At 40.9% G+C, this 14947-nt stretch overlaps 1 protein-coding gene across 1 annotated transcript in view; it reads right to left on the bottom strand.

Annotated features, from left to right (window-relative positions):
- Positions 1 to 3449: 3449 nt before the first annotated feature.
- The window catches only part of ISM2 (isthmin 2), a 28134-nt gene continuing 16636 nt past the window's right edge, over positions 3450 to 14947 (bottom strand). The window contains exon 6 of the mRNA XM_081936317.1: positions 3450 to 13350. Coding sequence (XP_081792443.1) covers positions 12833 to 13350 — 518 coding nt within the window. The 3' untranslated portion in view covers positions 3450 to 12832. The remainder of the gene's footprint in view (positions 13351 to 14947) is intronic.

The following is a 14947-nucleotide window of genomic DNA, read 5'->3' as shown; positions in this document are numbered from 1 at the left end:
GAGAGTGCAGGGTTTTAGAAGTTCCAAATCACTATCTGGAAAATTAATTTGCAGCCATTAGGTAGACACCTCATCTGCACTTCTGCTGCCAGTTGACAACACTTCCCAGACGTAAATCCAATGCATATGAATAATGTCACATATGGCTTTGTGAGATATACATAATTATTGCAGTGGATTCATATGTTAAAGTCTTACTACTGAGGCTGCAATGTCTAAACCTGAAGTATGTTTGACAACAGACAAAATAATTTTTCCAGAGTGTATTAAGATTTATATTATACTGGTCTAATTATTGTTCCAAGCTTTGGAATGGGGGCTTTTACACTTCAAAGTAACGTATATGCTCCAAGATTGGTAGTTGCTGAGAATTTTTTTGTTGGAAAAAAAGAATTTAACTTTATAACATACACCCAAAACAAGAATGAATTATCTGGAGTTGGGGATGATTTGTGAGGGATACTATGTAAAGCCAAGGAGAAATGTGCCCTCTCTAATACTTGCTTAAAATGAGCAAGACTTGTTCATAAATGCACATATGTTTAAAGTATTAATACAGGATGACAAGAGGTTCTCTAATCAACTTCACCCTTATCACCTACTAAAGTAAGTGATGAAAGAATTTGTACAAGTTAAAGAACTTGCAGTCAGGTTTAGGCAAGGAATAGCCCACCAATTAAAATAGATGAAATTTTCATTATACTTTTGGTTTTATTGTACAATTAATCATCATCAGTTTTCCTCATCCCCTCCAACAAAATCTTTTTCATTTTCTGTTGTTAGATATTGAAAAAAAGACAAAGAATATTGATGCTTGCTAGTCCATATACCAGTACTTCTATAATCTGACTCACCCCAATGTTGCTGGGATTGGTGAATTATTTTGACAGAAGACATAATTAGGTGGGTTTAGTCATCTCTAAACTCACTTAGGGCAACTCCTTGCCTTAATTCTATGAGTCCACTGTGTGCTTGCCCAAACATAATAGAAGTGCAGACAATACTCCGTGTAAGCTTTGCTTCCTGCATTGCTTGATTAGGTTTAAAAATGTTTTGCAACGTCTGGGGAGGAGTTGCTGCTCAGAGTTTTGAGAAGCCTGTGTTATATGTTTGTCCCTACAGAGATTTTGCTGAATTTGGAGACAAAAGCCGATCTTGGAAAAAGATAGAAAAGCTAACAGCCTGTAAGCCAGGGGTGTCCAAACTTGGGAACTTTAAGACTTGTGGACTTCAACAGTTGAAGTCCACAAGTCTTAAAGTTCCCAAGTTTGGACACCCCTGCTGTAAGCACTTGGTAAATAAAGGGTCCTAGAAACCCATCATGTCACTTGAGAATATTTTAAGCCACTTTATTTCTGTATAGCCAATGAGGCACCCTGTGGGATCAGAAAACAAATGCCGTGGTCTGCTGTATTTGTAGCTACAGAATGCAAAAACTACAAAGAAAGCCTCTCTCCAGGAAGTAATTGGGGAAGGGTGGCAGTGGTTCCCCATCTGACAAAGGTGGGGCAGCATTTATTGCCCTGATAATTCTATTAATCCCCCCTGTTGTTTGGCAAATTTGGAGCTTCCGGAAGGAATATAGTGCTCGATATTAGGTTCTTGAAAAGGCCAGAAATCTGTTGGGTTTTCTTTTACTCAAATTTCTGAGGTAAAGGCACAGGTTGGGATGGGGTGATCTGCCTTAGAAAACAGATTCCAAACTCAGGAAATACATTCTGTTCTGAATACAGCAGTGCCGTCTTTCATTCTGATTTTCTAAAGATGAGTGAGCAGGAGGAAAGAAAACAGAACCTGAAGGTCTCTTCCATCCACAAAGATGTTTGGAGGCAGCTGCCATTGAGCCGTTTGCCAGCAAAATCGGAGGTGGTGAATCAACACGTTTTCTTTAACCCACAACAAAGTTAACAGCAGCTCTAACACGCACCCCAAAGTAACCATAGTCTTTATGCAAGGCTGTAATTATGGCTTTTCCCCCCCATGGCAATGTGTAAACCCTGTCATTGCCTTTTCTGTATTGACTAAATTTTTTTACTATCAATTTGTCTTTTTAATCTTATTCATTCACAATCTCTCTGATCTCAAACTTCACTTGTGTACATGATTGAGCTGTATCAAATTCCTGAGGTAGAAATACAGGTGGCAATACTGCATTTCTTGACATAGATACCACAATATGGTTTGGGTGTTCCATTGACTAATCATTTCTTTTGGATTTATTTTTTGTACCAATGACACAAGAAGGGCAAGAACAGGAGGAGATGGGAGACAGCAATAAGATGTGGAGCTTTTAACCAAGAAACAGCCTGCAAAAAATCCCGTTACAGCCTTTCTGCAAAGGCTTTCAGCTACATAACAGGCAGTAAATCAACTGAAAACCCATGCTCTCTTGAGAAACGCCTGGTTTATAGACGAGGTTTGGCTTTCTTTTTGGGCCTGTCATCAAACTTTTCAATAGCACCTTGTTTGAATACACACCCTCTCTTAAGCAGCTGGATCTTGCTTTGTAGTCTTACAGGGAACTTTGAAATCTGATGCTGGCTACATTTAGATGCTGGCTCACACTCTTTACTTGGTCCCAATCGGAGTGCTTTGCATTCTTAGTTGAAGGCGCCCTGTGGGGCTGACCGACCCTCATTGACAGACTAAGCTTGGCTCAGCTTCAAATGCTTGTCCCTGTGCACGGCTGCAGTCCAGCTGTGAGTTTAACCTGTTTAAAGACCAACTGGTGAGGAGTGTGGCTTTCACACAAGCCTGCAGCAAAAGATCAGCTGTATTTCTGTAGCAAAATAAAAGACTTTGGTAATACAAACTGTTTCCAGCTAGTAATAGCCATTGGCAGTACTCCATACATACACAGAGACATCTATATTTCTTTTATTGGCTTCTTGGGATATCATAACCATAAAATGTGCTAAGAAAAGGGACCATATGTGTCCATCTTTGATGGATATTATAAAGATAGAATTCAGAGGCTCGCTGTTGTCCAACACAACTACAGAACAGTAGACTGACTGGGAATAGTAGTTGATAATAACAGCATCGTGATCTCTATAAATCAGGCGTGTCAATTGCATTGTCATGGCATCATGTGACATATCGGGACCTTTTCCCCCTTCACTAAACCAGGCGTGGTCAGCGCATGACGCATCTGGCCCGAGGGCAGCAAGTTTGACAGACCTGCTATACATGATAGAACTGGGGTGGAAAACCTTAGACTGTATGTATCATTCTTGGGCACCCTTAAGCCCACCAACATCCCTTTAAAAGAAATGAACGTTTCACCCGTGTCATAGTTCCAGCAGTCTTTAATCTCCCTCCCCAAAGTATTTAAAAAGTGCCATTTCTGATTGTCCATGGTTATGCTAGAGAATTTTCAGTTTCCAGTCTAAAACTGATTAACGTTCTTCATTTTCAAGTGCAGAATAATGAGGCAGAAGCATACCGAGTGTAACAATAGAGTTTATTTGTAACAGAAGAACCTGAAATCTTGCTTCCCTTTTGGCATTTCATACATATATCCTCTGAGATCAAAGTCCCATTCAGCATCCTGAATATCTCCATTCCTTAAGATATTAAGTATTACAAACAATAAATATAATACAAGAGAAAATCTGGGAACAGACTGACCCATAATTTTCATTCTACTGAACTGGGGTAGAGAATTAGAATAAGACGCCGTTCTAAAGTTTTTGGATTATGACTCCCATCAACTCACATGGAGGTTTTAATCCAGGAAGAGATTGTGGATGATTGTAATTCAGAAGGATCTTGAGGACTACTGATTTCTCATCCTGCCATTGACGGACTATATCTAAAGCACTTGCTCGCCAGAAAAGTTCAGAAAAAAAGGACTGATTTCTATCTAAGCTTTAATTTTTGAAAGGAAACACTAGGGTGTCCCTTTACTTTGAGATTCACTCATTAAAATTAAAATGCAGACAGGAAAGCAAACAGTAGCACATTCTGGATCCTTAATAATCATTTGGCAATGTAGTATAGCCTTTATTGTCATTGTACATCATGTATACAATGAAATTGGTTGTGTATTCTCTTTCAAAATCAACTGAATGACCGAGTAACATAAAACCAAATAATGTTGATCACAAACACATGCAATTTGAAATAAAGTGCTTTTATCCATAGTCAGATAAAGATTTTCTCATAAATGCTATTAAACCTTTATTCAAAAGTATATTGAAATAACCAATAAAATTATGAAGGAACAATATACATAACAATACTTTAAAAATTGCTTAAATAGAAATGCAGAGAATCTTAATTACCTGGTATAAAAATAAAATTCATCCCGTATCATTTTCTTGACCAAATGAAATTGTAAAGCTTCCCCAGAGTGTAAGGTGCTTTTGATACCAGCAACATTGGATACACTACTAGAAATAGACAGCCCCAACTCCTTCCAGGCAGTTGTGATTCACAGATTCCCACCTTTGTTGACAAGTTGTGAATTTCCTCATTGGACCTGGGCTCCAGACTACCCTGTGCCTCACAGACAAGCATTATTGGTAATGGATCTTTATGTCATGATGGGATACTGAGTTTTAGTAAGCAAATGGGCTTATTCATTTAAAGGATGGACATAGCTTCCTTGGAAAAAATAAAACTAGGGACAAAGTTCTGACCAAGAAAAAAGTAAGTTAAGAAAAACCATTAAAATGTATGAAGAATTATGTTTGTTCGAGTCAAAAGTATTCTGTCTAGATGTAGTAAACAGCTCAATAAACTCTACTGGTAGCCTAAAACTCTTTAGATTCATCAAATTCCTTTTTAATACTCCAGAAACCTGACAGCCATCAGCGCGTAGTGGAGTCTGTAGTTTAAATGTAGGCTAACACCTAATCATCAGCATTAACTGCAATATACCTAATTGCAGATGCCCTGTCATTTTTGTTTTTTGTTTTTTGTGCATGAATTAGGTGAAGCAATGGTGGCCCTTCTTAGGCATCCAGGGACCACTGCAAGATGGGTCAAATCTTTCTTTGTGGCACCTATTGTGTGAATTCAGGTAACAAGTAGCAAAGATTAGTGTCACTTATCGCTCATTCCTGGTTGCCAGGGGCATGCCTCCCTACTGCCTCTCTAGCTAGCCTTGCCTACTGCTATTCTATTCCTATTTCCCTAGAGAGTTGGATACAACAGTGAGTAGAATTTAAGAAAAAAATCCCAGGTATTCAAAGAGCATGAAACAGGATAATAGTGAAACATCTTGGGAAACAGCCTAAATTAAGATTGTACATATAACCATTTCTTCCCTGCCCTACGGAGCTTACTAGAGGATGGAAGAATCTGCAGGCAAGCATGTGTTGCCTATAGAAAGAAAGTTTGAAAAGGAAATAATTCCTAAGGGAACGTGCCGCTTGTGAATCTTAAGTTTTTAATGTTTTCTATTCAGCTCATGGTACAAGAAAATAAAGTGAAAGGAGGAAGGGAAGAAGTCCACAGATGACGGATGGAATCCTCTAGCCAGTCTACCCTCTCCCCTGCCCATGTTTCCTGTTGCAGTACTATAATTACTTGCCCCCAGAAGTTGTGGGTGGTCCACCACTAGAGGTTTGAAAGAAGAGATTGGACCGGCATTTGTCCAGAATGGTATAGGTTCTTCTGCCCGAACAGGGGGTTGCTTAGATCTCCAAGGTCCCTTCCAACTCTGTTTTTCTATATTAGGGGATGTCTTTCTGCAGGCTGAGTCATGCAGGAGGCAGCAAAGGAATCAACCAATTATTTTGACTCAACAGGGGCAATCAAGGAAGGATGGAGATCAGTCCTATTATGCTATTATATTTCTGCTGCCTCAGAGATGGCAGAGGGCACTAACCCAGCAATGGGGAAAGGCCCTATATATTATGGAAAGAAGTTGTGGAGGAAGACTAGAGCAGTAGATGAAGGAACAACCACATAAATTATCTACTTGCTCCTTTTTATGCAGCATTTGTGGAGAGGAAAGGCTGAGTCAACCCTGAGCCTATCAGGATAGAATTCCAGGCTGCAGGCAGTTTGCCTGCAATGTACATTCTAACCACTGCACCACCAGGGCTGATCCCATGATATGTCTTTTTTGAAAGGAAAGAAAAAAGGTCAGTTCTGGCTGAAATCTGACAGGCAGCTTTCCCAAATCCTATCATCTTCCTCCACCATTACCATGCGGACTGAATTGGATTGAGCATCTAGATTCCGTGGTACACTAGTCTTCTATTCTACAGTGGCTGCTGCTTAAATGTAGCAAACTACTTTCTGAAACCTGACTATGCTAACCACAGTGAGAGTACTTTAACCTCACACAAGTTCACACCAGAAGCTTTTGCCATTTGTTTCTCTTATTTCTGTGCACACACACACACACACACACTATTTTATATTGTTGTGGGAGACTCAGCACCAGATTTTCGGGATATGTGAAAATAAAGAGAAATTCCATTTGCCTTTGGAATCTGCTTTTGGATGATTTATTCATGAATGCTCAACTATTAAAAAAAATCAAACCTGTAGCAGTTTATTTGCATTTCTGCACATTATATCTATCTATCTCAGGGGTATCGCACTTGATTTCATTGAGGGCCGCATCAGGGTTGTATTTGACCTTGGGGAGGGGGGGGGCGAGGTGTGTACCCAGGGTGGGCATGGCCAGATCAACATCACTCGTATCAGGGGTGCCTGTAGTGGCCTGAATGCTCTGCCAGCAAAACCGGGCTCCCAAGCTCTGTTTTCAGCTGCGATAGCCTCCTGCAACCCTGTCAGTGAATACGGTGCTCGGGAGGACCACAAGCAGCCCTATTTTCACTGGCAGAAGCACTGTGGGCCGGTCCTTCACTGTTTCCAGGGCAGCACCAAGGGCCAGATCTAAGCACGGGCGGGATCTGGCCCCTGAGCCTTAAGTTTGACATCCCTGATCTATCTCAAAAGTGTTAAATAAGACAGTTTGGGCCATTTTCTCACTTAATCGCTTATAGTATAAGAGGGCTTCCGGGGGGACGGGGAAGGATGTTTTCACCCTCCCCAGGCTCCTATAAAGCCTCTGGAGCCCAGGGAGGGCGAAAAATTGCTTTAAAAAATGGTGTGCCATAGGTTCGCCATCACTGACTTATACCATCTTCAGGTTTCATCCAGAAATTGTTGAGGTGTCATTTTCACTATCATATCAGAATAACAGTAGTTATGCAAAACTTTAAATGGTTAACAGAGGCAGCATTAACAGCCACCTTCTGCATGGCAATACAGCAGCTTTGCCAAAGTTGGTTTTTGAAAGTGGGATAAACAGTCAAGATGTATCAAGTCATAGCCTTGAATGTGACCCAGCAAGCCATGAGTTACTGCCTGAATCTGAGATTCACAAAGGACTGAGACTCATACATAAGCAATTGCAACAGCTCAGAATTAGTTAATATATAGTGTATCCCATCTTTTGCCAATGCAGAGGAACCTTCTAACTATGCCTGTCCAAAGGGAATGCCACCCAAAAGGGTATGAGCCAGAGTAGCAGATAGTTATGATCTAAAAGGCAATAAGAGTAACATCCACAAAAAGGATTGTAAGACAACCATCACATCTGGGTATAGACATGGGTATGTTGTATAATCAGTTGCTTAGCAACCACTATTTGTATTTTAGGTGATAAATCATTAATACCTCCTTTGGAAAAGTACGCCAAGCAAGTTATTTAAATAGTTTCCGGACCCTTCCTCAGGCTTTTTTTCTCATTCAGACAAATTACAATGATCTCTTTCTTTACAAGCTGGTCTAATTTTGATGTGACAAACATAAGGTCATTGTCAACAAGAAAAAAAGCAATAAGTGATAGAAAATGCAGCAGCTAGGTGATCCTTACCATTTCAACACTAAGACAACAAAAGGATGTGTGGAGCTGTGGATCAAGAATGATCGCCTTGATATATATTTTGAATTTGGATGCTTTGAGCTTCAGCTTAGACTTCTATATGTTCTCAGATTTCTCTTCTTGCATATCAAGTTCCCCCAAAAAATAGCAGCATAATCTATTGCAGTATTTTAAACACATTGTGTCCTATGATGCTCTTGTTACTGTATTAGTATTTTATATGTTGGAGAAGAAAACAGTGAAATCAAAAAAAAAGAAAAGATGAAGAAAACCCAGAAGACCCTAGAATGAAACAAAGTAAAACAGTTAGCAAGTTTCAGTGAGGATTGAAGGAGTAATGACTTCAGTAATTAATCCAGCAGAATCCCGGGGTGGGGGTGGGGGGATGGAACATAATGGGAAATGACAAGCAGAAACCTATGGAACCAACTGCTGACAACTTCTGAAACTTGCAGATGAATATTCAAACTAAAATATCACTGACCACGAAGCCAAATATTCTGTTGTGGGAGCAAAAGACTTGTTATTTGACCGGAGTCATGAAAAGAGCAAAAGGAGACCGACTACCTATGGTCCACTAACTACTTGGTGGTAGCAAAAAAAAAAAAAAAAAAATGACCATGAATTTGCAGGGTTTTGTGGGATGGCATTAACACATCCTCCACTACAGCACTGGAATAACAGCAGTTGGTCATCTTCTTGACAATTTGAAATATTGATATTTCTTTTGATGAACCAGGTTGATATGTTTATATTGTCCCAAGGAATTATTTGGTTTTAATTTTTAATTGAGTTTTATTTGCAAACGAGATACTGCAAGTTATGTATTTCATGACATGTGGGCACTAAGTAAATCTACTTGTATTGCTCCTTTTGAGAGATGCAGGTTTACACGCAGTAACAAACCTATCTAGAACAAATAGAACAACAAATAGAACAGGGGGCTTGTTTTCTCAATGGGCCTGATGCTACACCTTTGCCACAACAATTGCAAATTTTGATGCAGCAAGTGTTCCAAAAATATTTTAAATTTTCTAATTGGGGATAAATACCCAATAATAATTAAGTAGCTACGATAATAAGCAATGCTTCCCTGTCTCAATCAAGATTTGGGTTCGATTGTTCACCCAACAATTCCACAGTTCCTTATTTGTACACTAGAGGTCATATGGCTACCATCCCATTCCAACAACAAGCAGATGGTTTCATCAGTACCGGCTAAGTCTTTAAGGTTTTTCCAAAAGTTCTATCCAGTTTCTGCAATAATAATAATGAAAGCAAACAACAGTGACAGCAACAGTGCAACAATAAAGCAACATTTAACAAACAGTGACCTCAGGGGAGGAAAAACAGCAACAATCCAAGGAGTTGGCATGATAGATGCAGAGAGCAAATGCATATAATGTGAACATCTGCTGTGCAAGGGTGATATTCCAGAATGAAACTTGCTAATTGGTACTAAATCTGAATTGTTTTTTTAAAGCATTTCTAGCAAATATATAGTAAAAATCACAATTTAGGAGAGAAAAAGTCATAGTAAAGAGGGCTTTGTGGTCTGATATATTTGCATAATAAATTATGTTAAGTGATTACTGTAGGTGTTTGATTTTAATAATTTATTCATACAAAATATTGGGTTTCTTTTAATTAAAGAAAGATCCAAAATATGAACAACTTAGATGTTAAACTTCCAGCGACATCTTAATGGTTATCAAATATTCCAAATGTTAACTTTCCTCATCTTGCCTTTGTGAAAGACAAAATCCCACTGAAATTAAACAAAAAACAGAATATCATTTGGAAATGTTTTTCTCCTCACAAGCTCAGAAACCAACAGATACTGCATGTAATTAATATTGCTTATCCCACCCATTTCTACCAAAAAAGGAGCCCTAAACTAGAAACTGTCTCTGCAAACAATCTTAACTGGAACAGGAGCAGAGTCACCATGAACTATAAACACCAAAACCCATTACAGTATGGGAGGACAGTTGTAATCCAAAATACCCCCGTTAAGTTAAGGTGCCTTTCCTTGCTTAGCCCTGTTATGCAAGCATCCCAACCTAATTTAAAATGGGATAGCTATAGACACCTCCCTACTTAATCCTGTAGGAAATTGAGTCAAGCTATAGAATGGCTGGGAGATCCAAGTTCTCCATTATAAAACTTACTATCACATTCAGTTGTCACTGAACCTGCCTCCCTAGGATTGGTTGGCTGCAAATCAGGTGAAATCAATTTACCTTTGCTACCAGTTCGGTAGCAGTATGAGTAAGCATGCGTGCACTCACGCCACCTCCATGTATGCGCAGGATCTTACGCGCATGTGCAGAGCATAAAAAATGGACGTGATGACGTCCGGGTGGGTGGGCGGAGCCTGCTATAGAGGGCACCTGCAAAGGTAAGCAAACAGCAAGGGGGAATCTGCTGTGCCACGCGATTTAGATTAGCCAGAAAGCAGGAAATCCTCCTTTCTAGCTAATATAAATCGTGCATCATTGGAAATACCAGTTCACCTGAACTGGTAGCTTTTTTTTTACCACCGGTTCAGGTGAAACCAGTAGCATTTCACCCCTGCTGCAAAGGCTAAAGATATACACAGACAGGTGAAGCCTGCTTACAGTCACTTCACTTTTTAGCATTTACAACCAACAATTTTTCCAAATAAGGAGAAAAACCCAGCAGAGATTCTTACCCTAAAGTTCTTAAGAGACACGTTTGTTCCCCAATACAAATAAGCAATGTGCCCAACAGTACAGTTTATATGTTCTGGTATCCCATCTGGCTTAGGTGATGGAGATAGGTCATGAGTCAGACAAACACAGCTGTGTGTTCATGACAGGAATGTACCTTGAGTTACTTGTACGTGTTCCTTTCACTTTCTGGATTGTTTTAATACTCTTGGGGCTTTTATTGCGGCTAGGGAATCTAAGTCTTTTTCTGTTTCATTTCTCGCTCCCCCCCTCAAAAAAAAGCCTGGTTTCCTTCTTTGCACAAGTATATTTTTCTTCTCATCGGCTATTTTGGTTGGGCTGACCTGGTAGTTAGATTTCGCGGATGCCTTTTCTCTGGCAGCTTATTTTCTGCACAGACTGTGGGAACATCAGAACGCTGGGCAAGGATCGGCAGAGCAGATGCTATGGGAGTGTGGTAGAGAGAAGCATTGCCAGCCCAGAGGGTGGCAGCAGGAACAGGAGCCAGAACAGGTAGCGGTTATTTTGGAACGAATGCAGCTTTGGAGTATTGTCATTTTTCCTTTGCTTCTTTTTCTCTCCCTTTCCTTTATACCTCATTTCTATCTGTCTTAAATTGAGGAAAAGATTGTTTATGTTAGGAGGACCTCAGCAGTATGCCCTACTTGCAGTGGCATGAAAATGATTTGTTAACCGTTACTGAACATAATTTCACAACGTAAACATCTCATTATTAGCCTTCTGCTGAGGCAACTGAAGCCATCTTAAGGTATTCTGGCATGAAAGTAGTGTTTTCCCTAGCATTGCAGCCCAAGTCTCCACAGACAGGCCTTCCAGGGGACATGGAGGAGGTTTTTGGAAGCTGGTGATCAGCTGACCTTCAGTTGGATTACCAACATATTTTAGGAGTTCTCTTCCTATCCAGTTGCCGGGTTTTATGACTGTGTGGCCCTTTCAGTTGCAGCTGTAAGAGACCAGAAACCTCTCTTGGTGCAATGGCTTATGGGATATCAGGCACTTCCAGGAGAAATTGGGTCAGGACTCTGTATGCAGAATGGTGACTTCTGCTGAGGTAGTGTTATCATATGCTGTTAGCAGCAGCAGTAAAGAGATTTGGCTGGATTAGTAGCTGACAGGATTCAGTACAAAATGCGTAAGCATAGATACAGATTTTGCCAAGGACCATCTGCCCAGCACAACCACAAAACTGTGCCAGCAGGAACATGTTGGTCTTGAAGTACAGTCTTCCCTTCCATCACCCTGAGAGGTGTTCAAGAACATGGTGTAGAAAAGACTTTCCTAATCTAATGTCTTGTAGAAAAGTTAAGAATACATTACTCAGAGTTTCCAGCTTTTGTCCCAATAGACAGAAAATATGGAGAGATACACGTTTGGTAGGGAAAGCTGGAGTAATGTTATATGTACTTTCTCAGGCAGCTGGATTCTTTCACATACACCTGTAACATAATTCGGAGGAGGGCTGGGGAGAGTGAGGATTACACAATCCAAAATGTTGTCTATTCGGCTAGATAGAAACTGGATTTGGTTTGTTCCATGAGCCTTGGATGCAGGTTAGCCTCATCTCCACTTAGTAAGAGTATGTTTCATATCCGTCATGGAACTTGCATTCCTAATCTTCTAACATCTCCACCTCATCTTCCAGTCTTTCCTTAAATGTATGGAATGTAACATACTAAGATGGCATATTCTGTTTTCTTTTCTAGGACTGTGCCAAAATTATGTAAGAGTACATCAACACTCTTTCTCTCTACGAAGACTCTGACAAAATTTCCTTTTTACCTAAATTCATAATTTGGGGATATTAATTTATTTCTGGAATGTCATTCACCATCAGATTTATGCAAAAGGAATTCACAACCTGCATTGTAAGACATGGCAAACAAAACAGCAAATTAATCAAGATACCCTCTTAAAACCACGGGCTCTTCTCTTTCCCCAAATCCCTCCAGACAAATTGCTAGGCTTCCAAAACACCCCTGAAAGCCAGTCAGTTTGGGATAACTTCTGAGTGTTGAGAAAAGACAGAAAAGAAAGCAGAGGTTGTGATAGAGAAGTCAGGGCTGGAACCTTTGAGGAGATTGCTTAAGCTGCCGTATAAACTTACCTTGTTAAAAGGTGATAAAAAAATAACATATAATTCTGAAGTTGCAGAGACCTTTGACATAAGTATTGGGGCAAGGTTGAAGAAACAATACATGTTATGCTGTTGAGCCCGGGAGACAGAAAGGTGTCTCTTGATCTCCTCAGCCTCCTTTTGGTTGCTATATCAATATTCTCTGGCCTCCTGTAGTTGAGAAAGGTATTCATCCTCTGGAGGGTTGACAGCACACAGCTGCCCATTATTGGGAGGCCGCACAGCATGGTATCGACTCCAGTCCCCTTTGCAGAGGATCCAAGGCAGCGTGTCCACCTTGTAGTGTAACTCAGGAGAGAACTCTGTGCTTATGAGGTTGGGCGCTCCTGCTCCTTTGCCTCGGGTAATGAGCTTGGTGTTCTCATCATAGCAACAGTGTTGGGCACCTAGAGTGGTGCTGTCCAGGGACAGCATGGAACGCAAGCAGAAATGGGCTGTGGGTTTGTAGATGTCCAATCGCTCCTTTGGCCCACTGGCATCCTGCCATCGGAAGTTCTTGCCTTTCTGCTCATCTTGCAAGTTTACAGCATTATAAACAGCTTCTAAAGGGTAAGAGCAGGGACAGTTGGGCAGGTCTGAAAGCACTTTGCTTAGGTATTTGTTGAGGAAATCACTCTTGCAATTAAGCCATTTCTCACAACTATCCACATCTGGGAAAGGAAGGGAGAATCAAATCAGCATAAGTCATTAGGAGATGATATCTTATGAATTGTGTCCAAATTCTAAGAAAGCAAAAACTTTTTACTACAACCTCCATGGTTCAGCTTAGCCTTTCCCATCAGAATGACCGCCCAGTAAGTTGATAAATATGTTGCCTCCTGTGAGGGAGCTCATATGGATTAGAAATTATGGATTTTGTAATCCAGCAAATATGAAAAGATGCTACATTGGGGAAGGGTGATTTTAAGCATGTTGGCCCAGGTGTTTATTAAAACTACAGCATGAATGTAAGAAACATTTGCTAAAACTTTGGAGGACAAATAGCAAAGCTTCTTGAATTCAGAAGTGGGTAGCAGGAAGTAAAACAGAGATCCTTGAGTTTATTTTGAAATCTTTACTTACTAAAAAAAAATTTTTTCTGTGTCTACAGAAAATAGTAGCAATAGCAGATACTTCCCACACACCATAGGGTGTGAAATAATTATTTGGAGTAGCAATTAAGAGTGGAGGAATTTGTTAACTTCAAGCTCAAGCTCTATCCCTCCAAGACTGAGTGGCTGTGGTTTCCGTCATCCCGATTTGTACATCTTGTTCCATCTTGGACGATAGGGGGAGAAATTTTAGCCCCCTCAGAGAAGGCTCACAATCTGGGAGCCCTCCTGGATACGCGGCTTAGTTTAGAAGAACACCTGACGGCCGTGACCAGGGGGGCCTTTTACTAGGTACGCCTGGTACGTCAGTTGCGCCCCTTCCTGGATCAGGATGCTCTGTGCACAGTCACTCATGCCCTCGTCCTTTCTCGCCTGGACTACTGCAATGCTCTCTACATGGGGCTGCCCTTGAAGAGCACCCGGAGGCTTCAGCTGGTCCAGAATGTGGCCGCGCGGGTTGTCAGGGGGGTACCTAGGTGCTCCCATGTTACACCCCTTTTAGGCGGCCTGCACTGGTTGCCGGTTGTTTTCCGGGTGCGATTCAAGGTATTATGACCTTTAAAGCGCTCCATGGCTTAGGCCCAGGGTACCTGCGAGACCACCTACTGCCACCAGTAGCCTCCCACCGTCCAGTATGATCCCACAGAGTTGGTCTCCTCAGGGTGCCGTCGGCCAGGCAGTGTCGGCTGGTGACCCCCAGGGGGAGAGCCTTCTCTGTGGGAGCGCCTTCCCTCTGGAATGAGCTGCCCCCGGAGCTCCGCATAATCCCTGACCTCCGGTCCTTCCGACGCGCCCTAAAAAGTTGGCTTTTCCAGCAAGCCGGCCTGGCCTGTTAATTTTAATTTTAACTTATTTTAAATGTATTGTTTTTTTAAAATTCGGTGGTTTTTTTTTTTTGGAAATGGATTTAATCTTTTTTTAACTTTTGAGATGTGTGCTTTTTAATGTTGTACGCCACCCTGAGTCCTTTTGGAGAAGGGCGGCATATAAATCCAAATAAACCAAACCAAACCAAACCAACTTCAATTTCCTTCATTTTCTTATTTTCCACTCTTAATTGTATTTCTTGCCATTTCTGCATCCATTTGCAGAATTAATAAAGATCTCCACAAAACGTTGTATATCTTAATACCTAGTTGTTCCAGCATAAAAATGG

This window comes from Natrix helvetica (genome assembly GCF_964273705.1).
Source record: "Natrix helvetica genome assembly, chromosome: 1".
Taxonomy (NCBI): Eukaryota; Metazoa; Chordata; class Lepidosauria; order Squamata; family Natricidae; genus Natrix; species Natrix helvetica.
This window is presented reverse-complemented; position numbering and strand designations above follow the sequence as displayed.